We start from the raw sequence: 22,476 nt of genomic DNA, 5'->3' as shown, positions 1-22,476 counted from the left end.
GTCCTCTTTTTGAGCCCTCTGAATTCCATCTGGGCAGGTTTTTTTAAACCTGACCAAATGTCCGGGAGTTTGCTTTGCCTCCCATCACCCTCCCCCTGCTCCCACCAGTGGAGCCAAGCAAAATCCCAGACATTTGTTCAGGGCAGGGAGAGCAGGGCCGGGGGCTGCAACAGGGAATGGGGCAGAGGTTGCATGCCCCTCCATCAGGGGAAAGGGGTGGGGGACAGTGGGGAAATCTGTGGCCTGGCTGGTAGCACAGGGACTGGTGCCTGTGCTCACAAGGGCTGAGCAGCCAGGAGATGCTGCCTTGGGTAGGGGGGTGAGATAGAGGGGGGAGGGATGCTGTGGCCAGGCTGCCTGGCACTGTTTGGCAGACCCATCCCAGGATAGGAGGTGCCACAAGCCTCCCCTCCTCTTCCCTCCAGTCCACACTGAGGCCAGACGCACACCACCACCACCTGCATGACTCGAAACCACTGTGCTCTGGCCCGGTCAGGATGAGGACAGCCGGGGCCCCTCCAGCAGGGCTGGTGGGAGAGAGCAGGGGGCTGCAGTTCAGGAGTGAGGGACACCAGCAGGGCTGGGGGGTGTGGCTTGGAAGTGAAGGGCACCAGGGGTGTGGGAAACAGTGGGGCACTGGCAACACCAGGGGGCTGCAGGTTGGGAGTGAGGGGCATCATCATGGCACAGGGGGATAGAGTACTGCGGTTAGAGAATAAGGGGCGCTGGCAGGGCTGGGGTCAATGAGTCAGGTGTGAGGGGCAGCAGCAGGGCTGTGGGGGGCTGTGGCTTGGCAGTGATGGGCAACAGAATGGGGCAGAGGCAGGGCACTGGCATGTCACTGCCCCCCACTGTTACATTTTACACACACACACCCTGCCACCCTGCATGACAGCTGTCCTCTTTTTTGGACCTGGAAATATGGTAACCCTATGAATGCTAGTAGAAGTAACTCAATGGGCACATCCAGATGAGCGCACATGTGCATTTCCCCAGGGATAAAGAGCAGCAGCACATAGCTGCGCCACTGCTACTTGTCCCTGGGGAATGCTTGTGCACATGCCCTCTGGCGCATGGAAAGTTGGCCTGGTGGGGTACAGGAGGCTGGGGCCAGTACCTGGCCCCAGCAGACTTACCTGGGGGGCCTCCCAGAGCTCCAGCAGCAGCAATCCAATGACCAGGCTCCAGGCACCCAGAGCCTGGCCAACAGCCAGAGTGTGGCTCTGGCCAGCCAGGCTCCAGATTCAGGTGACGCACACTGCTACCACATGCACCGCCCCACTTTTTTCTGCCATGGTTTTTTTTTTGTTTGTTTGTTTTTGTTTTTTTTACACTGGCATCTCCCAGGTTAGGGACAGACATTCAAAAAGCCAGAGCCTGAATTGATTCAATCTTTGCAGGTTAGTCTAACCTGCCTAGAATGAACCAATTTGCATATGAATAGACATTCACTGCTAGCTCCAGAAATACAGACACATCCAGCAGTAGACTGTAGTGAACTGGCAAGGGAAAAGGGCTTAATTCCCCCCTCCCTGCCCCACCAGCATGGACCCAAGCCAGGGTCTGCTGGGCACTCCCCCTTGCTGGTGCAGCGGTGAGGCTGGGCATGGCCACATTATGGCGGCCATAGCCCCTGAGGCAGAAGGGGCAGGGAGAGGGGTTATTCCCTGTCCCCTCTGCCCCCAGGAGACACCAGCAGGGTCTGCCAGCCCCAACCACCACTGCCACCAATCTTTCCCTATAGATTCACAGATGTTAGGGTCGGAAGGGACCTCAATAGATCATCGAGTCTGACCCCTTGCATAGGCAGGAAAGAGTGCTAGGTCTAGATGACCCCAGCTAGATGCTTATCCAACCTCCTCTTGAAGACCCCCAGGGTAGGGGAGAGCACTACCTCCCTTGGGAGCCCATTCCAGACCTTGGCCACTCTAACTGTGAAGAAGTTCTTCTAATGTCCAATCTAAATCTGCTCTCTGCTAGCTTGTGGCCATTATTTCTTGTAACCCCCTGGGGCGCCTTGGTGAATAAATACTCACCAATTCCCTTCTGTGCCCCCGTGATGAACTTATAGGCAGCCACAAGGTCGCCTCTCAACCTTCTCTTGTGGAGGCTGAAAAGGTCCAGTTTCTCTAGTCTCTCGTCGTAGGGCTTGGTCTGCAGGCCCTTAACCATACGAGTGGCCCTTCTCTGGACCCTCTCCAGGTTATCCACATCCCTCTTGAATTGCAGCGCCCAGAATTGCATGCAGTACTCCAACTTCGGTCTGACCAGGGCCCAATAGAGGGGAAGTATCATCTCCTTGGACCCATTCGTCCCTATGTGGGACAAGCAGTGGGATAAGTCTCCTCCCTGACCCCACACCTAGGAGGCCTTGCCAGCCAACCACTGGCTGTGCCCCTGCCCCTGCTGCTGGAGCAGTGAGGGGGCAGGGACCTTGATGGCTCCCCACACCCCATCATGGTGTCCAGCAAGTGTGAGCCTCCTCCTGGCATGGGGGCTGCACTGCAGGCTGGAGCGGGAGGTCAGAGCTGTCATAGACTCCATAGGACAAGCAGCAGCACCAGAGCTAGGAGCAGTGGCCATAGCCCCCCAACCACCACCCCAGTGCCACCACCACTCACCCTGCCCAGTCTGCAGCAGCTTTCCCCATCCCACCCCCACGCCCATCCTCGCCTGCACTGTGGCCACCCTCTGGGAAGAGGATCATGCTCCGGGACACCATGACAGGGGGCGCTGCCACCTCACTGCTCCAGTGGCAGGGGCAGGGCCTAAAGTGGCAGAGCAAGGAGCGGAGGTATTTTCCCCCTCCCTCCAGCATCTGGTGGAGGGGGAAGGAGGGAGCTTATCCCACCACTTGCCCCATGCAGGGAGCTATTGGCAATGGTGGTTGGGGCTGGCAGACTCCACTGCAGTCCCCCAGCGGCAGAGGTGGGGAATAACCCCCCTCCCTGCCCCCTCATGTAAGAAGACATGCCAGCTGGTCTCTGGCCATGCCCCTGCTGCTCAAGCAGTGAAAGGGGAATGACTCTGATGGGGGCAGCACCCCCTGCCATGGTGTCCTGGAGCACAGCCTCTTTCCAATGGTGTGGCCATGCTGCCAGCAGGGATGGGGTGGGGAAAGCTGCCTCAGAATGCGCAGGGCAAGCAGCAGCAGTGCTAGGGGGGGTTGGGGGGCTATGGCCCCCTCCAAGCCCCAGTGCTACCGCTCTCCCTGTGCTGGGAAGAGGCATGTGCTCCAGGACACCATGACAGAGGCTGCTGTCTCCATCAAGGGCCCTGCCCCCTCACCACTCTAGTGGCAAGGGCGGGGGCACGGCCAGAGGCTGACCAGCAGGCCTCCTTAGGTGAGGGGGCAGGGAAGGAGATTATTTCCCCCCTCCCTCCAGCATCTGCTGGAGGGGGCAGGGAGGGGATTTATTCTCCTGCTCACCCTGCACAGGGAGTGATTGAAGGTGATGGCAGTCAGGGTGGGCAGATCCTGCTGCAGTCCCCCAGGGAAAGAAGGGGCAGAGGGGGAAATATCCCTCCTTCCTGCCCATTCTGCCTAATGAGCCATTCCCACCAGCATCTGGCCACACTCCCACCCCCACTGCTGTGGCAGTGATGGGGGAGTGCCTGGCAGACCCTGGTTGGATCTGTGCCAGTGGGACGGGGGGGGGTCAGTTCACTCCAGGCTACTGTTGGGGCTGGCCATGCCCCCACCACTAGAACAGCCAGTGGAGAAATGCCTGGCAAGTCCATGTTGGTGGGACAGGGGAGAGCGGGAGGTGGGGGGTAAAACTCTTCCCTGCTCCCTTCTGGAGCCAGCATCTGGCCAGGCACCACACCTGCCTGTCCCTGCTCTAGCTGGGGAGCAGAGTGGCAGGGCCAACCCTGCTCGCTGGAGAAGAGAGCACAGTCCAGCCCAGAGAGCATTCTGGGATGCTGGGGGACTCTGATTTAACCTAAACCAGGCAGGGGTCTGGGACAGAAGTTTAATAAAACAGTTTGAGCTCAATCAGTTGAGTCTGATACTACATTCAACCAGGTTTATCTCAAACCAGTTTGGGCCATTTTGAAACTGGTTTATGTGCACTGAACTTATGTTCTGTTACTGGTTTAAACCAGTTTCTGATCACTTAAACTGGTTTGTGTGTAACTTCTGTCCTTAGCTGCAGTGTCAACAAAATTATCATGCTACAAAATAGCAGCATGGTAACCACATGCATGTGTGGCACACGTGGTTTGTGGTGCTGCAGATTGGTCTGCAATGCCGCAAACCTGCTTGTCTGGACACTCCCAGTGTGTTTACTAATGCTGATCACATCATGAATCAAGAATTATCATTTTAACTCAATCAGCATGTATAATAGACTTGCATCAGATAAGGTGAGAAAAGTTCTTTGTGAAATAGCAAGAGGTTCAAGTGGATATAAAAATGGAGGATAAGAACTGGAGAAGTTGAAATAATTTGATTCAATCTTTTCTAATAAAAAGGATCAATTTGTCATTGTGATATCACATTTTCACTTTGAAATTGACCTAAAGTTTTAAAAGAAAAAAAAGGATTAAGAATCAAACATGTAGTTTCAGATTAAATTTAACGTTTTAGGTCAGCCCAAAATGAAAAATGTTGGTGACTTTTCAGTTCAGTTGTTAAACAGAAAAATCCCATTACTTGCACAGCTCTGATTGATCCCATATTACCTTCTCCTCCTCCTCCAGTCACATCTAGTTTGATTCCTGTTTGTGAGTGTTTTGGGTACTTTCCATCCCATTTGCAGTCCCACAGCAGTTCTGTACCGTGGTTTCTTACATGGAATTCAATACTTGGAACAGCAGCATAACTGAGGGGGGTGACTGGGGCAGCTGAGGGTGCTGCCTTTGGGAGTAGAGGGGCACCAAAATAGCTGATGATGATGGTGATGATGATGCCTTCCTGGGTCTCTAGCACCTGCAGTGAAATAAATGGAGCTGCCCCATGCACTGGCTGTGTCCAAAGCAAACAGCTACCCTGCTATACCTCTGACCTAGAAAATTCTTGGAGCATGTCTAGTGCACTCCTCAGAGCATGACAGAGAAGCATACCTCCACCCTTCAGCTTCACATGGTCCAAGCCCAGATATGAGGAAGGTGCTGCTCCTGCTCCCCAACCTGCTGGACACAAAGAGCTTATAAGGCACACCCCAGTTCCTTCACAGCCTCATTTCAGCGCTTGGAAGGTGCAGAGCCCAAGCAGGAAAGCTCAGCAGTGCTCTCAGGAACAGCCCAGGTCCAGGGCAAGTGCATTTTTTAAAGTAGTCTTAATTGCCAGCATGTGATTTAGCAGGAGGACACAAATAGAAGAAGTAGCTACAGGCACAGCTAATTCTCTATGAAACACAGCAGGTGCTCTAGAGACCATGACGCTGCTCTGAGCACTTACAAGAAGCCAGTCCAGAGGTAACACCTTGCCCAGCAAGTGGCAGAGGTTCATACAAGCAGGTTTCCTCCTTGATTTGAAACAAGTCAGCATTCTGTTTCCAAATCCAAATACTGATCTCCATGCAGAGGCATCACTGGCTGGTACTGAGCCCTGAGCACTGACAGAATGGAACGGGAGGAGGGCACCTCCCCCCTCCCCATTCCCCACCAACTCTCCCCTCCTCCTTTCCTCTTCTCCCAGCACCCTGCAAGTGACTCTAGCTCTGGCAGTAGGGAAGGCAGAACTGCAGTGGTGGTGACAGGTGCAGGAACAGTGGCTTCAGGTTTGCTGCTGTGGGCAGAGGTGTCGTCTCCTTTTTTTGCCGTTGACACCTTTGTCAAGCACCCATTTAAACCCCAATTTTAATGGCAAAAAGAAGCAGTATCTTACTCCCTGAAGCAGTAAAGTTGTGGCCACTACTCCTACCCTGTGTGTCACCACTGCTGCTCTGCCCTCCCCACTTGCAGATTCAGAGCCAGAGCCACTGGAGGGAAGGTGTGGGAGGAGACGGGGAATGGTAGCATGAGGCTCCACGCTAGCTCCATTCTGGCACAACCCCCTCCCCCTGCCCTTAGACAGCACCCGGGGCTTGTGTCCCAGTCACCACCTATCATTTCACTACTGTCTTGATGACACACACCCATGCATTAAGAGACTTCTGCTTTTAATTTTTTTTTTAAACTGCTCTCTTGTTCAATGGCAGACCCCATTTTGTGCATAACTCATCTTGATTAGAATTTCTCTCTTTCATTATAATATATACTCCCTTATGGGAGTGTTGTTCACTTTACACAAGTGACTACAAGGAGAACTAAAGTAAATCTAATAGTATTCATTACTGAAATTTGTAATTATTGGTTAAAACACTCAATTTAGGCCCTAAATTAAGTAAGTTTCACAGAAAACAATGGCAACACTGCTTTGTAATTTTCACTGAAATCTCATATCAGCTGGATGCCACATTTCATTCTCTAGTCTCCATTCTTCCATTTTTTTTCTTCTCTCTCATTTTTTTTATCCCAAAGAACACAAACTTGCTCATCATTTCCAAACATCCCCCGCCTCCATTGGATATATTTTCTTTAGACTTGAGTTTCCCCTGGAGAACATCAGCACCACCATCTCTTTGGCTTGTCTCCTATTATCAGTGGTTTTGTTTTATTTTAAATTAACTTGAGCACAATGAATTTAATTCTAGAATAATGGCAAAGCTCATGTTTCTGGGAACTACACTTCAGCAGGATAATGAAACACAGGGTGCAGATTGAATGCATTTGAGATCCTCTCTGCTCATTTCATGGTCTTTGCACAGTATGAGCTTTCAATTAAAAATAACCTTTTAGCCCTTTGTTTCAAATAATAATCCTTTTCCTGTAACTCAGCACACTGGAGCCAGACACAAACAACATAGAGCCAAATCTGGTCTGAACTTCCTCCATTCATCCCAAGGGATGTTAAGTGACCATTTAAACGCATACTTTTAAAGACAGTTTAATCAGAACAAAATTATACAGCCCTTGTTATTGAAATCACATCTTTCTGGCTTGTAATCTCCTGTAACTCTGAAATAAAATGTTCATGTAGAAAAGATAGTATCTTTCACAGGTAAACTACTACTGAATGAAGGCAGTTAAACAGTATCCTGTAGTAGTGTGTTATGAGTTCAAAGTTCTTAGATACTTTTATTTCAGTTATTTTGCATTTCTCACAGATGCATAGTGCCTGCAATCCTATTATTGTGGTGAATCTTGTTTATAACAGATTGTGCTTTTAGAGAAAATTACAAGATGAAAGCAGCAGATCTCATAAATCTCCAAATTGTACATTATTGCCCTTTGTAATCAGAGGTACACTTGTTAGTCTTATTTATTTACTCAAACTGAGTTAGCTTCCCTTCTTAGGTTCTCTAGACCTTGTATTGGTGTTTTGGAGAGTATAAACAGAGCTTGGATATGACTTTTTTTTCCAGTCCCAGGAGGCCCAGGTGCTCAAACATCTGGCAGAAAAGAGAGAACATGAGCGAGAAGTCCTACAAAAGGCTTTGGAGGAGAACAATAACTTCAGTAAAATGGCAGAGGAAAAGCTGATACTGAAAATGGAACAGATCAAAGAAAACCGTGAAGCTAATTTAGCTGCTCTTATTGAACGTCTTCAAGAAAAGGTAATCATGTCATTACACCTTACTGGAGTAATTACATTACTCCATGCTGGAGTCTAAAAATGTCAATATTGAATAAGTAGTGCTGGGTCATCCTGTTTTGGGGCACCATCCAGTTTTGGGGTATCTTAAATGAGTCTGATTTCTTGAGGGTGTGTGCTCAGAGCTTCCTAAAAGCCTGGTCCTATTAAGATGTTTCAAGCAAGGCACCCAAAACACGAACAATTTTGAAAAATCTTTAACTCTGTCTATAATGACATAACTACTACTCTGCTATTCTGTACTTTACTTTTTGCAGTCCTGTTTATCTCTTCCCTTTGCACTGTCTGAGAAGACTAAATCTTTAGACTTGAAGTCAAGGGCCCAGAATTCAAAAAGCAGAAAGAAAGTAAAAGAAAGATAAGGGGCATGTCTACACATGTGCTTTAATAACTACGTAGGCACACTCCTTAAGTTTAATTTCTAACTTGTTAACAAGGCTTATGAACAAAACAAAGAAAGGTTGTTGGGTCTTTGTTGTTTAGTCCTTGGCTTCTAAGAGGACACTATGGGGAAAGAGAAAAATCATATTAATTTTAGGGGTGCACCAAGATTTTGGGGGCCAATACTGACACCTGATATTTAAGGAGGCATATTGGCCTATACCAATCCGATTTCTGATACAGCTGTCTCCACCTGGTAGTTCCAGTGTGGTGGAAGGGGAGGGAAAGGGCATGGGGGGGGCAGAACAATGCCCCCCACGATGAGGGAGGGGGCAGGGACAGGGGCAGGGGCTGCCCAGGCGGGGCGGGGCGGCTGAGCCATGGCTCATGGGGGAGGCAGCTCCAACTGCTGCTTGCACCCCAGGAGGGCACGGTGGAGCGTGTGTCCCCCAGATCTGCGCAGGGTGGGGTGGGGTGGGCTGCAGCTGAGGCTGTGTGGGGCTTCTCTCAGCGGGGGCTGGGCTCAGAGCAGGTGACAACAGTGCTGGGAGGATGCTGCATCCACCCCAAATTTCACCGCCACTCTGCTCCCACCACTGCTGCCACCAGCCACAGCCCTGGCTCTTCTCAGCACATGGGTGGAGGTGGGGCATTGAACTCGGGCTGTGCTGGGGGGCTGGCGGCGGTGGTACTGAATGCAGAGCAGCAGCAAAATTTGGGGTGGATGCAGCATCCTCCCAGCACCACCAGCTCCTGCTCTGAGCCCAGCCCCTGCCAACAAGAGTCCCACGCAGCCCCAGCTGCAGCCCGCTCCGCCCTGTGCAGACTCAGGGAGTACACATCACCCCCATACCCTCCCAAGGTGCAAGCAGCAGCAGGAGCCCCCCCACCCCCCCAATGAGCTGCAGCTCCACCCTCCCCTCCCCCACCCCACCCCCTGCCTAGGCAGCACCTGCCTTGCCCCCTCCCTCACCATGGGGGACATTGATCTCCCCGCCCCTGCCCCTTCCCTCCCTCCCTTCCACCACACTGGACTTACTAGCTGGAGGTAGCTCTCCATGATGCCGGCTGTGCTGACTGAGTGCTGCACTGCAGCTGCATACAGCACAGGCATTTATCAGCCAAATTATCGGCCCCATTGGGCCAATATCCAATACGAACAGTTTTCTTTATGTCAGTTATGATCTGATATCAGACCAATGTATTGGTGCACCTCTAATTAATTTACTCTTATATACCCAAAAGGTACATAAGGGTCTGCACTGCAATCACAATACTAATTGAAGGAGATTGGATCCATATAAGGAGCCCTTGAGTACCCCTAAAGTCATTCTTTTTGAGGAACAAATAAACTTCAAACTCCTGCAGGGACTCATAGCATCATAGTTTCATATTTGGTAGGGTCAGAAGGGACCCAAGCAGATCGAGTCCAACCCCCTGCCATGGGCAGGAAAGAATGCTGAAGTCAAACGACCCCAGGTAGGTGATTATCTTGCCTCCTTTTGAAGAGCCCCAGGGTAGGAGCGAGCACCACTTCCCTTGGAAGTTGGTTCCAGATCCTGGCCGCCCTGACTGTGAAGTACTGCCTCCTGATATCTAGCCTGAACCTACTTTCCATCAACTTATGGCCATTATTCCTTGTTACCCGCGGTAGTGCTCGGGGGAACAGGGACTCTCCCATTGCCTGGTGGTCCCCCTTGGCCAGTTTATAGATGGCCACCAGATCCCCTCTCAGCCTTCTCTTGTGGAGGCTGAACAGGTTCATGTCCCATAGCCTCTCCTCGTAGGGCCTGCCCTGTTGCCCCCTGATCATGTGACTCAACATCTTGTTCCTTAAATCACCCCTCCAGCTAGGAAAATGAAAATAGAGAGCAAGGAACCAGATGGGCCAATGTCCTTTTAACTATTTAACAGAGGTGGATAATTTTATTCTTTCAGGATGTTGTGTGAGCTTCTATTTTAAGGTCTCTAACATTCAAGCCAAGATGTATATCCCTCTCAAGTATCCCCAGTGAAGAGGGATGTCAGTTTACCACCCCATAGGCTGATCTTATGAGATCTCACCTCCTTTACCATAGAGAAATGGCATCAGGAATGTCAAATCACAAGGCAGAGCTGGGCAGAAGAGACAGCAGCATCTCAAAAGACAATACAGTTGGTGTATTCAATCTGTATTTCTGGATGCCATGGGGTTATACCTAAATTATGTTATATTGTCATTTTAAATAAGCTTGCATGCACATAGCCCAAAGTCTGGCAACACAAAGGAAAGACCCAATTAGCTGTCCTTGAAGTAAAGAAAGGAAGTAGGAAGGACAGGAGGAGCAGCTGTACATACTAGACATCACATATTAAGTCTGTTTTGATCACAGGCCCTCTCTCTGAGAAGTTAGGGCTCATGTACACGTGACAGTTGTTACCATTTACACAGATGAAAATGTTGTTTGTGTGGCTTTATGGCATCACACATTACACGTGTGCCAGTTTGGTGGGTTTTAGATGAGTTTGTATCATTGCAAACTAAACTACATCCAGATGTTGCAAATTGCAATGATACAGCTGTCAGTTCACCCCCCGACCATGGGAAAGGTGGGCAGGCTGCAGAAAAAAAGGATCAGGTCCCTCACCACATCTGCCTTCAGCAGGCACCTGCTGAAGGCAAAAGCAGCAAGGAGCCCAATTCTTTTTTTTTGGCAGTGGAGCCTGCTTGCCTCTCCCACAGCCAGGGATTGAGCTGCTAATGGGCCGAGTTGCCCCTGAGCTGCAGGGGACTCTGGTCCTTCCCTCCACAGTGGTGGCACCTCCTGGGGCTGCCCATGTGGGCTGCTAGCAGGGCAGGTGCTGCCCCAGCTTGGAGACAGCACCTGGCCTGATCCAATTCTTCCCCGAGCCAGGCCACAGGGTGTTGGTCCCCAGGTGAGGTCGGGAAACATTTGGATTGGGCCAGGTGCTGCCTCCAAGCTGAGGCAGCACCCGGCCCACTAGCAGCCTGCTCAGGTGACCCGGGGAGGCATCACAGATGCAGAGGGAAGGAACACCCCCTCCCCCCCTTGCAGCTCAGGGGCCACTAGGCCTGCCAGCAGCAAACCTCCCCTGCCATGGGCAGGCTCCAGCTCTGACAAAAAAAGAAAAGGATTGGGAGCCTCACTGTAACACAATGGAAAAAATAAAGTGGTGCGTTTCAATTAAAAACCCACCATTTCAATTTAGGAGCCATAGAATAAAATCCTGAAACTAAACCCACGTCACATGTACAAGCACCCTTAGATGATACCATACTTTCTTGCATACCACACACCTCCAGATAAGACACAGAGCTTACTTGAGGAAGGCAGATGTAACTGGGGTACACCCAAGGGTGTGCCCAATTCTCAATTGAATGGGATGGGTAGGCAGGAGGGGATGCTGTGAGAAGGATGCCAGAATTTCAAGCAGATCCCTCTTTCCTCTATAGAGTTAGCCCAAGCCCAAAATTCTTAGCTATATACAATTCATTAAGTTATAATATACATAAACATAAAACTAAATATCATATATATATATATATATATATATATACACACACACACACACACACACAGTGAACACTAACCAATAAGTAAGGTCAAACCCTAAATAACACTATTTACAACATCACAATGCAACATTTCAATTACAAAATGTAAGGTGCAAACATGAACAATCTTAACAACATCTATTCTTTAACATAGTCCCTGACCCATGGCAAGACATAGTCCTCCTTCCAATGGGGTCCCTTGGGGGGGGTGTCCAGGAAGCACCAGAGGCCCCTCCCCTTAGGGCCTTGACTATGTGGGGGGCTGCTCACCCAGCCACTTCTCTGGGTTTGCCCGCCCCAAATGTCTTCCCTCTGTGGGACCCAAGGGCCCAATGACTCACGCTCCTCACATGGTGGTGGTCAGGGCGCAGTTTGATGGGGTCTCCTCTGCTGGAGCACCTCTCCAGGCCTCTCCTGTGCCACTGGGCTCCTCCCCACCCTGTGCCCTGCTCTGGGCACTGAGGGCTCAGCTCCTCTCAGCTGCTGCACCACTGCTGCTGGCTCCTGGGTGCTGGGCCTCACACTGCAGCACTACTATTTCCCTGTGCCCTGGCTTGGCACTGAGGACTCTCTTAGCTCAGGCCAGGTCCTTCAGGCTCCAGCCAGCTGGCCTCACACCAGGTGGCTAACCCAAGCAGCCTCCGCTGCTCCCTGGCTCCCAAGGCTCGGCCCCATGCACCACCCTGCACACCATGGAACCTGGCCACTTGCCAGGAGATGGGGCCTGCGCCACCTCACTGCAGCCCCAAGGCCTTTGCCCCATGCGCTGCCCCACGCACCATGCAGCCTGCTGGCCCTGCCAGGGTTGCATGCTCGAGCTGCTGCTTGCAGCTCCCAAAGCCTGGGCTCCGTACACCAAACCTCGAACCTTGATGGGCCCGAGCAATCTCACACTACTCCCAGGGCTGGGTCTCCGCGCACTGTCCCTGTGCGCCATCAACAGCCCAAGCAGTCTCGCACCACTCCCAAGGCTGCTCCTCCAGTGACAGCTTCAGGAGCCTTGGGCCTATTGCTCGCTGGGGGAGAGCTCCCCAGCTTTTCTTGGCTCCGCTCTTCTTGGGTCCCTCGCTGCATCTGCCCCTCGTGCTGGGCGCACAGCTCCTTTTAGACGCTCTAGGTCTAAAGCCTTCAGACCCGACAGTTTACAGTCTTCAATCAGGTCCAGGGGAGCTCTTCTCCCCTCCCCTCAGGAAACAGGCATGACTTTATTTCTCTTGCTGCCTCCTGATTGGTGGATGGGCTCCACCAATCAAAACAGCAGGATCTCAAGCCTGGGACTCAACCCAAGCTCTGAAAGGTGAGCCTGCTACACAGAATAAAGATTAAAAGTTTTTTCCAGTCATGAATAAATCCTGACCTCAGGGGATCCTGATGGCATGGCTGAAACCTGACTGGTGCTGCTCATCCCAAAACTACTGCCAATTCAGCAGCAAATTTAAAAGAGTTCAAATTAACTGTGATGCTGAGAGGGTACTGCACCCCTTCCTCCCTGTGACTGGGAGAAAAGGATGGCCCCAACAGCAACATGCCTGTGCAGCCACCATAGAACTGCTGGGCATTTATACACATACATTTTTGTGCTGCACCAGAGAAATCAATAGAAACTGTGAGAGAAGAGCACCATTACCCCAAGTTAGATGTTTAAAGTTTGGCATCCAAAATGAGGAAACGCATGAAATTTTGATTTCCAAATTACAAATGAGAATAATACAACAAACTCATCACAGACCTAAGTCTAAGCCAGCTGAAGTCAATAGGCAGACTTTTACTGATTTATTTGGACTTTGGATAAGTTTCCATAAAAGGAACATGACATACAAATCTCATGCAACAAGCCCATTGGCAGTACCTTAAGTTGAAATCAAGTGGTGTTCTTGTCATCCTGTGCTTATCAAACTATCACTGAATTGTTTAAGGCACATAAAGTCAGCATCTAGTTTTCAGATTACATACTCAGATCTAAGGACGTGAATGAGATCAAAATCTAATTACTAGTTAGATGACTGGCTTGGGCTACTGCCTGTATTCTTTTAGTTCAGATTCCTCCACTCAGGAGCTTCGGCAACTCCCAGTGTAGGCTCCCCAGGGACAAGCATTCTGGTACCCCCTCTAAATCTAAGCAGGGGGCAGATACCCTGCTTCCCCACCCTAATAATGCTACTGTTTTTGTCCAGTCCAGCGTGGAAGTTATTTCATGACTCTGTCACTTCTGAAGTCTCTTTGCCTTGACTTAGAAATCATAAACAAATAGGACTGGAAGGGACTTCCAAAGGTCATATAGTCCAATCCCCTGCCTGAGGCAGGATCACATCTATCCAAACCATCCTAAACTCCTCTTAAAACTGCCATCAACCCTGACACAACTCAAGATGACTTAATGCCCTAAACTGTCACAGGAAAAGCAGGGGAACCACAACAGCCAATGTCCTGCTTCTATAAAAAATGTCATTTATATATGCTCAACAGATCTCAGGTAGAGGGCCATGCCCCCCACTACAAAACCCCCCAGCCCCTACCAATCTTACCATGGGATAAAAATCCTTCCTCACTCCAAATATAGCAATTGATCTGACCCTAAGTGGAAGGGCAGGACCCCTTAGCCAGAAACCTCCAGCTTTGGTCCCAGCAGGAGCATTGGCACACCTCAGTCAAAATCCCCAGCCTCAACAGCAGCCAACACCTAATGCCTCTGAGGAAGATTTAAAAACACCCTGTAAGAGAAAGAAGGGGAAGAGGAAACCAGCATTTTTTTTGTTCTGTGCTTTTTCCCAGGCTTCTGGGCTTTGCTGGTTAGCCAGAAGCCTGGAAAATACCCATAGTGGAACATAGGCATAGCTGTACCTATATCATCCCTGCCCAGTGGCTGTCCAACCTCTTCTTGAACACCTCCAGTGATGGAGAGTCAACAACTTTCCTAGAGAGTCTATTCCACTGCCTCACTATCCTAACAGTGAAGACGTTTTTTCCTGATATCCAGTCTAAAACTACACTGATGCTACTTCAAGCCACTGGTCCTTCTCAGACTCCCTGCAACAAGACAGAAAAAGGTTTTTCTGTGACTTATAACTTCTGTAATCTTCGTGTCATTGTTGAGGCTTATTTAAGACCCTTACTGCTTCTGGCAGGCTTGTAATGAACTCACTGAATGCTAGCGTTAATTGTTCATGGGACTGTCTATCTTAACTTGCAGGCCCCTGCTTAAACCTGAGTATTTTCATGCCAGGTACCTTCTTTCTTTAATGACATTCTCTGGAAAGTCCATTAATCAAGACATCCTGAGAAGTTGTTTGGGTGTCCATGCAACATATCCTTGTTTTGTGGAAAAACTTAAATCCTGATGCTTAACTGTGGTTCTCAGGTGGTACAAATAATTTCAAAACCTCTCCTATATAAGGCTAGGGCAACCTGAAAACAAGGAGGAACTTACCTAGGATGGCTTTGTCTTTCTAAAATTAAATTTTTTTATCAGTCTTTTGAAAATGACAGAGAACTATAAGGACTCTGCACCTTACAGCGAAATTCTCTTTTGTACAGAGGGCCTGGAACAAGACTGCATCCTTCCTAAATCCTATTTAATACTGCAAACTAGTAGAACACAGGTACCATATTTCACGGTGTACAGGTCAACACGGTATATATATCAACCCCAGTTTTCTGATCCAAAAAGTTAGGAATTTCGTAGATCTGGTGTATAAGTTGACCTAACTTTTTGGATCAGAAATATGGGGTCGATTTATATCAACTTCTGCATGCCCTCACTGCAGGCCGAGCACGCAGGGAGCGGACACATGCTGCAGCACCGCTCGCAGGGGATGGGACCATACCAGCCAAGCGCAGAGCCCAACCCCATTCCCTGAGAGTGATGCCCCATTCCCTGGGCTGCGCCAGCCGAGTGTCAAACCTGGCCCCATTCCCTGCAAGTGGCACCGGGCTTGGTGCTCAGCTGGCACAGCCCCATCCTCTATGAGCACACTATGGAGACACTGCTTGGCTGGGTGGTGAGCCCGTCCCTGTCCCCTGTGAACTGTGCTGCCTGGGCTGCACCAACCAAACACTGAGCCCAGCACCACTTGCAGGGGCAGGGATGGGAATGGGCTCAATGCCCAGCTGAGCAGCATCTCCATAGTGATGGCAAGGCCCACAGACCACAGGTAGGTGAAGAAGGTCAGGTCAGAGCCAGGCCAGGGTTCAGCTGGGGCCATGGCCAGGCCAGGATGGTGCTGGGGTGGGGGGCAAAAGTATTGATTTGGTGTATAAAAATCGAGGTTGAATTTTAAGACTTAAAAATTGGGCTTCAAAATTCAACTTATACATTATGAAATATGGTAGTAAGTATGTCTTGTACCTCCCTGGTGAATTTCGCCCCGTGTGAGAAGCATCCTCAGGAGACTACTGTGTTATGGAGGCTGAAGGGGAAGCATACGGAGACTTCCCAGTCAAGTAGTTTGATCTTTTCCTTCTTTGATGTTTTCCAGGAGAGGCATGCTGCAGAGGTCCGTAGAAACAAGGAACTCCAGGTGGAACTGTCTGGCTGAAAACAGCAATGGTGGATGTGAACATCCCCACCATTAGTAACTTCCCTGCCTATATTATTATGGATCATGCGATATCAGTATGGGAAATGTATGACATGGTTGAAAAAAACAAACAAACCCAAGAACTCAATAAAAAAGAAAAAAAAACAAAAATAAGAACAAAAAAATGCAGTCTCTTTGCAGAATGATTTGCTTGATGTTTAAAAAAACTTGGATCTTATTTTGTAAATACTTACATTTTTGTTAAAAAATACAAGTATTGCATTATGCAAGTTATTTCATAATCTTACATGTCCTGTAACAGGCTTTTGATGTTGTCTGTCTCCACTCAGTTGAATTTGCTAGGTCTGTTCATTTGAAGCACCCCACGTCTATTTCCATTCCCTGCAATTTTCATTCCAACAACTAATGAGGTCAGTAGTAGTTTTATGGTGCTAGAGACCAGTCATTCCCTAATAACCTAGAATGCTTTGCAATCAATAGGCTTTGTTAAAACAATAACTAGATCACAGATAATATGACTCCACATGAAGCTGTCCAGATAAAAGGCTCTTAAAACATTATATGTTCATAATTTATTTACAGCCCAGACTCTGTAGCACACCATGAATCAGAGATTAAATTATGTGCAGTGTTTATTTCTTCTGCCTTCATCAGATCAGAAGCAATACATATTGCTTTGTGATTGACAAGGCAAGTGACATCAATGTAGTCAAAATTAAGATGCTAAATATTATGAACATCTAGCTACAAAAAATCCAAAATGGTACAAAACAGCCATAAAAATGCTAATTGTAAAGTGAGCTTAATTCACCACTTGAAGAGTTATTGATGAAGCAATTAATCAGTGTCAAGTAGCTTTATCTGTAGATGCCATGGTCTATGGTATTCATTTTAAGCTACCATATTACATGCATACAAGTACAAAAGGCTAATGGGTAGTTCTACCTAAAACCCAGGAGCTGGTTGTTGCATTTTTTTACACTGCTGACTTCCACTCAACCTGACCTTTATTTTTCAGTGTTAGTCAACCCTACTGAGTCTAAAGACATCTAGAACCAAGAGGGCTGCAGCAGCAGGAATGATTAGATAGGGTGCTTGTGCCAAGTATGGTATCACCAAACCTAACCCATATTCCCAAAGATAGCTGCAGTTTTGAAGTTGTCCCTACCCCCTGGAGGTTGCTGCCTGCATATTCTACTCTTCATTAGTGCTATTTTCCTGTATGTCATTGTGAGCAAGCTGTGATTAATAAAGAATTGGGGTTCTGTGAACTGATAAAGGGCTTGTCTGTTCTCTCACTCCCTCATTTCTCTGGCACATGCCCAAATAAAGTTAAAATCTACTCTAATCAGAGAATCACGGAAATTGAAAATAGATAATACCTATTAGTAGTACAGCAAGCCCATTCTCTTGCCAATAAAGACTGATCCATATCACTCATATTTGCTAGTGCTTAAACTTACTGGTTCTTATTACATGTCTCTAAGGATGAGATATACTGTAATGTAATATAGAAGAATGATGAGAAAACTTAATCTAATAAAAAGAAGCCCCCAGTAAAAAGCCATATACACGTAGCAATGAGGACTTAATATTACAGTCATGTCCTACAGCGGGCACAACATATAGGCCCAGCAAGTTGTTGCTCATTAACACATTTTTTTTTTGAACCAGAGAAAATCACTTCCAAGCTAAATTGTACTAAAATGACAACTAGAGACAGTGCTGAGTTGCAGTGTTTGGATATAGAAGTGGATTGGACCTCCCACAATATTCAGATGTAGCTTTTTGGTCCAGAACCACCACTAGAAATAATTATTTTCTAATAGAATCTAATTTAAACTCTTGAAGAAAAAGCCACTAACAAACTGCTCATTAACAGAGATGGTCCAAGGCCAGAACCATTTATCTAAACCCTCCACATTTGGAGGATTCCAGTCCCCCAGAGGTTTTGGTGCTGCAAAACCAAATTCAACAAATGCCTATACAGACACAGAGACTTAAGAAAAGAATAGATTGAATTAAATCAGGACCACCTACTGAGGGAAGCAGTTAAATACTTTGTGGAAACATTTTTTTAAGGCAATATTAGAGATGCATTCAAAAAGCAAACTTTAGATCTGCATTTCAAACCCCGCCCTGAATTGCCAGGTATTGAAATTTTGCATTTAGGTTCAGCCCATTGTAAAAATAGAAGTCCATTTATATAGATTCAGATTTTTAATGTCACCTTTATTAACTGATGCTCAGATAAGGGTTTGGCTTTCAGCATTTCTCCAGGAAAGGTAATATATATCTTGCATACTAAGCTATGATGTGCCTACCATGACAGTTGACCAACAAGACTTTGCTGCATTTTGAGCATCACTGACTGTGTCTACATGAGACATTTACTGTGGAATTGCCGAATTAGCTCCACAGTAACCATCTTGGTGTCTATATGTGCAGTACTATTAGGACAAAGTAAACTAATTTACTCCACTGCAGGACTAAAATACTCTGCAGTAATTTTAATGCATATGCAGATGGAGGTGGGGCAGGCTGAGGCACAAGGGTGCTTAAGTGCGGGGTCACCCTACTGCCCCAGACAGCCCTTCCACAGCACATTGAGCTGAGTCAGAGCAGACCTGGGCTGGCAGGCTGACTGCCCCACAGGCCTCTTGCCAGCTGGGGCTGGCAAGAGCCCAGTTCAATATGCTGCAGACCCAGGCACACATGCAAACGCAATACCCAGAAGCAATAAACTCCGGTACAGTTTGCACCAGAGTGTATTATTGCACATTAATATCACATGTAGATGTGCCAACTATATAGAATATATCATACCGAACTCTTATGTCTCCTCAGAAGAGAAAACTAGTGAACTGAGTCCATAAAGTAGGCACACACATTAAAAATCTTCCTGGAAAATACCCAGAGAATCTGCTTTAAAGCCTTTGTAGCCTGATCCTTCTTTTAATTTAATTGGAGCTAGGAATGTTTGGCACCTTTGAAAAAATCAAGCCACTTCCTTGGGTGATTAATGTAGACTTATGTGTTTGCTCATATGTATCCATCAATATTTGAACATTTTAAGGGTAAACATTTAAACAGAGCGCACTGAAGTTGCCAACAGACACTTGAACAAAGCAGAGCATGCCAGTGCTATTGTAACATTAGGGGAGATGTCTGGCCACCTCAGAAAGAATAATCTATACAACTGCAGAGCAGGGTATGCAGAGCACTCAGAAGAAGCCATCTCAAAGCCTTGTCCTCAGCTACCTCCCGGCTTGCAGCTGCATACACTGCCACTTATATGTAGCTGTATCTATATTAGTTTCTTTATCAATGAAGTCAAAAGTGGTAGAAGGACAATAGCTGAGCAACATGAAATGAATGGTTCAAGTCCATCCAAAAGATCACATGGTCCTAATAAAGCCCAGGAAGTCGGTGTTCAAGCTGAATTTTGCAACATCTCAAACTGTCATAGTGTTTGGGTCCAGGTTCAAGTCTACCACCAGCGGGGAAATTTTTTTCCTCTTTAGTATCACATTTAAGGAAGAGTTGTAAATTAATGCAACAAAAGTATAATAATACTTTTACCTAATCTGACACATTTCTCACTCCTTCACCCAACAACCACAAGCCACTGTAAAAGTGCCAAGCAAAATGAGCTAAGAACAATTGCATGGTAGGTCCAGACAGTCAACCACATCTACATATTTTTGCTAAGATTTTAAAGAGAGTGACCAATGGACTCAGTTCTCACTGTTCTCAGTGATGGCAGATAACGGAACAAGGAGCAATGGTCTCAACTTGCAGCAAAGGAAGCTTAGGTTAGGTATTAAGAAAAATTTTCTCACTAGGAGGATAGTAAAACCCTGGAACAGGTTACCCAGAAGTTGTGGGGTCTCCATCCTTGGAGATTTTTAAGACACAGCTAAACAAAACCTTGGCTGGGATAATCTAGTTGGGGATGGTCCTACTTTGAGCAGGGGGTTGGACTAGGTGACCTCCTGAGATTCCTTCCACCCCTCATCTTCTATGATTCTATGACTCATCACCTGGACACCTAAACAGGAGGAGGAAACAGGTTTAATCACTGCGTCTGAAGTCAGTGCATAGACAGTGACCACGAAGTATCTCCTCTCTCCTCTCCTAAAAAATAAGTGCCTAGGAGAGAGGAAATGACTCAGATAATCCAACCTAAAAGCTACCTTTGGCCACATCCAGATGAGCAGGGGTATGAAGTTTGTGGGCCCACAACCTGCACATGGTAAACATTAACATGTACACTGGGATTTCCCAGTAACAAAAAAAAAATGCTAGAGCAAAAGGCAGCACAACACATGCAAAATAAATGTGTGCTGCCACAAACAGAGGGTAGGATGTTGAGAGCAATGCTTAGAATGCCGACCAGGCCTATGTGCTGCCCCTGCTCACTCCAGCATGCCACCAGGCTACCAAGTAAGAACCAGGAGGAGCTGGACAAGGGCAGTTTTCCCATTGCAGGACAATTTGGGGCAGGGTCTCCTTCCATTTTAAAACACATCTCTCATAGAAAAGGTATTTCAGCAATTACAATGGGATGGATATTTTACCTAGTAGCAACATATTTTGCTGTAGAGGTTAAGTAATGTTGAAAATCCTCTTTACGTGTTTGGCCTGCTGCCTCAGAAATGCTGGCGCCATGGCTCCATGCAGTGGTCAGTTTTAATTACATCTACCTCAAGCAGAGATAAATCTGTTCTTCAAAGGAGGTTCATTTAATCTACACTCTGGTGATACTGTTATGTATGTAATGCAGTCAATAGCAGAGTCCAAAAAGTCAGACCAGCCACTGTAGCTTATGGCTGTTTCACTATAGTGCATTGCAAGCAGTATGAAATCATCTACATCAGTAAAACTGAAAACAGTCAGTATTCTGACTACAGAACAGGAAGGGCTAGAATTATTTGCAGTTCTTGATAATTAAAAGAACAGCTAGACTTACGATACCTTTAGTGTTATTAAGTCATAGGAGGTAAGTGATAAGATACAGCAGGCAGCTCAGAAGAAAGGCTAAGGAAAAGATATAAGCAACTGCAGAAAGATAAGGAAGAGTAAGAAAGGCTAGATTGAAAGCTCAGTAACAGATTATGTGGACTACTCAAACCAAGAAATTACTTTTACACTTAAAATATAGGCTTAGCATCCCACCAAGCTTTCTGGGCTATCTGTCCATCCTTTCTCTCTCTTCCCTTTCTCTCTGCATTTGCTTATTTATTACGTTTTCCTTAGTGTCTTCTCCAAGTTGTCTACTGTGTATTAAAACTAATCCTTGAAGCCCCTCATTGTACAGCTACATAGCCAAGAAAGGTTTGGGTTGAGAGAGAACCAAAACACATTGCAGGTGAACATAAAAGCCAAGTGTACAATTTACCTGGTAAGGGTAAAAACTATAAAAGCCACATCCAGTATTAACATTTACCCCCTTTTGTATTCCACTGACAGTAAGAAAAATCATCTAAAATATATGTCTCCTTATCCACAACAAATAGCTCTGGGCACACAGCCTGAATGGAGACAGAAGAGACCAGAAAACAGCTTTAAAGCCAAGAGACAAAAACAAAAGGGGGTGATTTGTTACCTAAGGAAACAGCCAGGCCACAGCTTTCCAGATAGATATGTTCTTTACTACATTAGAGGAACATGCACTTATAGTTTTAACCAATGTTCAGAATTCAAATATTATATTAGTAAAACTTCATTTACAAATATAAACCATAACCTATAAAAATGTGAAATGTGTAAGTAATTTGTTTTCATAATACTTTTAAAAGTATGTGCTCTCTAAAGTATCATAAGAACACTCATGACCAGCAGGGGGCAATCTATGATTATTAAACTTGCAATTTATAAAGCTAACTTTTCATCTAACAAACTGTCAGTCTGGAAATAGAACACATTAAATCTTGTTACTTGTCCTAAGATCTGGATTTGAGTTCACATAACTCTTAACACATGTTATTCTTTGAGCAGGCAAAGATCACTATTTTAACTAGATCCTCTAATTAAATGCATGGGTACAAAGGGTGGTAGATTTCAGAGAAACAGAACTGTTTAAACTAGAGAATGAAGCTAGCCCAAGAAGAAATGGCCAGAAATAAATTTAAGATAGAAATTAGAAGGTTTCTAACCATCAGAATAGTGAGATTTTAGAACAAGCTTTCAACAGAATACAGGCAAATAAACTTAACTAGTTTTAAACAGAGTTTGGTCGGTTTAGGAAAGGGATGGTATGAAACAGTTGCGATAACAGGAAGCTAAACCTGATGCCTTTGGACATCCCTTATATTCCTATCTTCCCCTTGTGGGAAAGTCCTATAAAAGTCAGTAAT

At 46.9% G+C, this 22,476-nt stretch overlaps 1 protein-coding gene across 1 annotated transcript in view; it reads left to right on the top strand.

Annotated features, from left to right (window-relative positions):
- STMN2 (stathmin 2) overlaps nucleotides 1-17,396 on the top strand; it is a 68,240-nt gene extending 50,844 nt beyond the window's left edge. The window contains exons 4-5 of the mRNA XM_006275968.4: nucleotides 7,413-7,604; nucleotides 16,055-17,396. Coding sequence (XP_006276030.1) covers nucleotides 7,413-7,604; nucleotides 16,055-16,114 — 252 coding nt within the window. The 3' untranslated portion in view covers nucleotides 16,115-17,396. The remainder of the gene's footprint in view (nucleotides 1-7,412; nucleotides 7,605-16,054) is intronic.
- Nucleotides 17,397-22,476: the final 5,080 nt, after the last annotated feature.

The sequence above is a fragment of the Alligator mississippiensis genome, chromosome 3, assembly GCF_030867095.1.
Source record: "Alligator mississippiensis isolate rAllMis1 chromosome 3, rAllMis1, whole genome shotgun sequence".
Taxonomy (NCBI): Eukaryota; Metazoa; Chordata; order Crocodylia; family Alligatoridae; genus Alligator; species Alligator mississippiensis.
The sequence above is the reverse complement of the archived record's forward strand: the minus strand, read 5'-3'. Positions and strand labels throughout refer to the sequence as shown.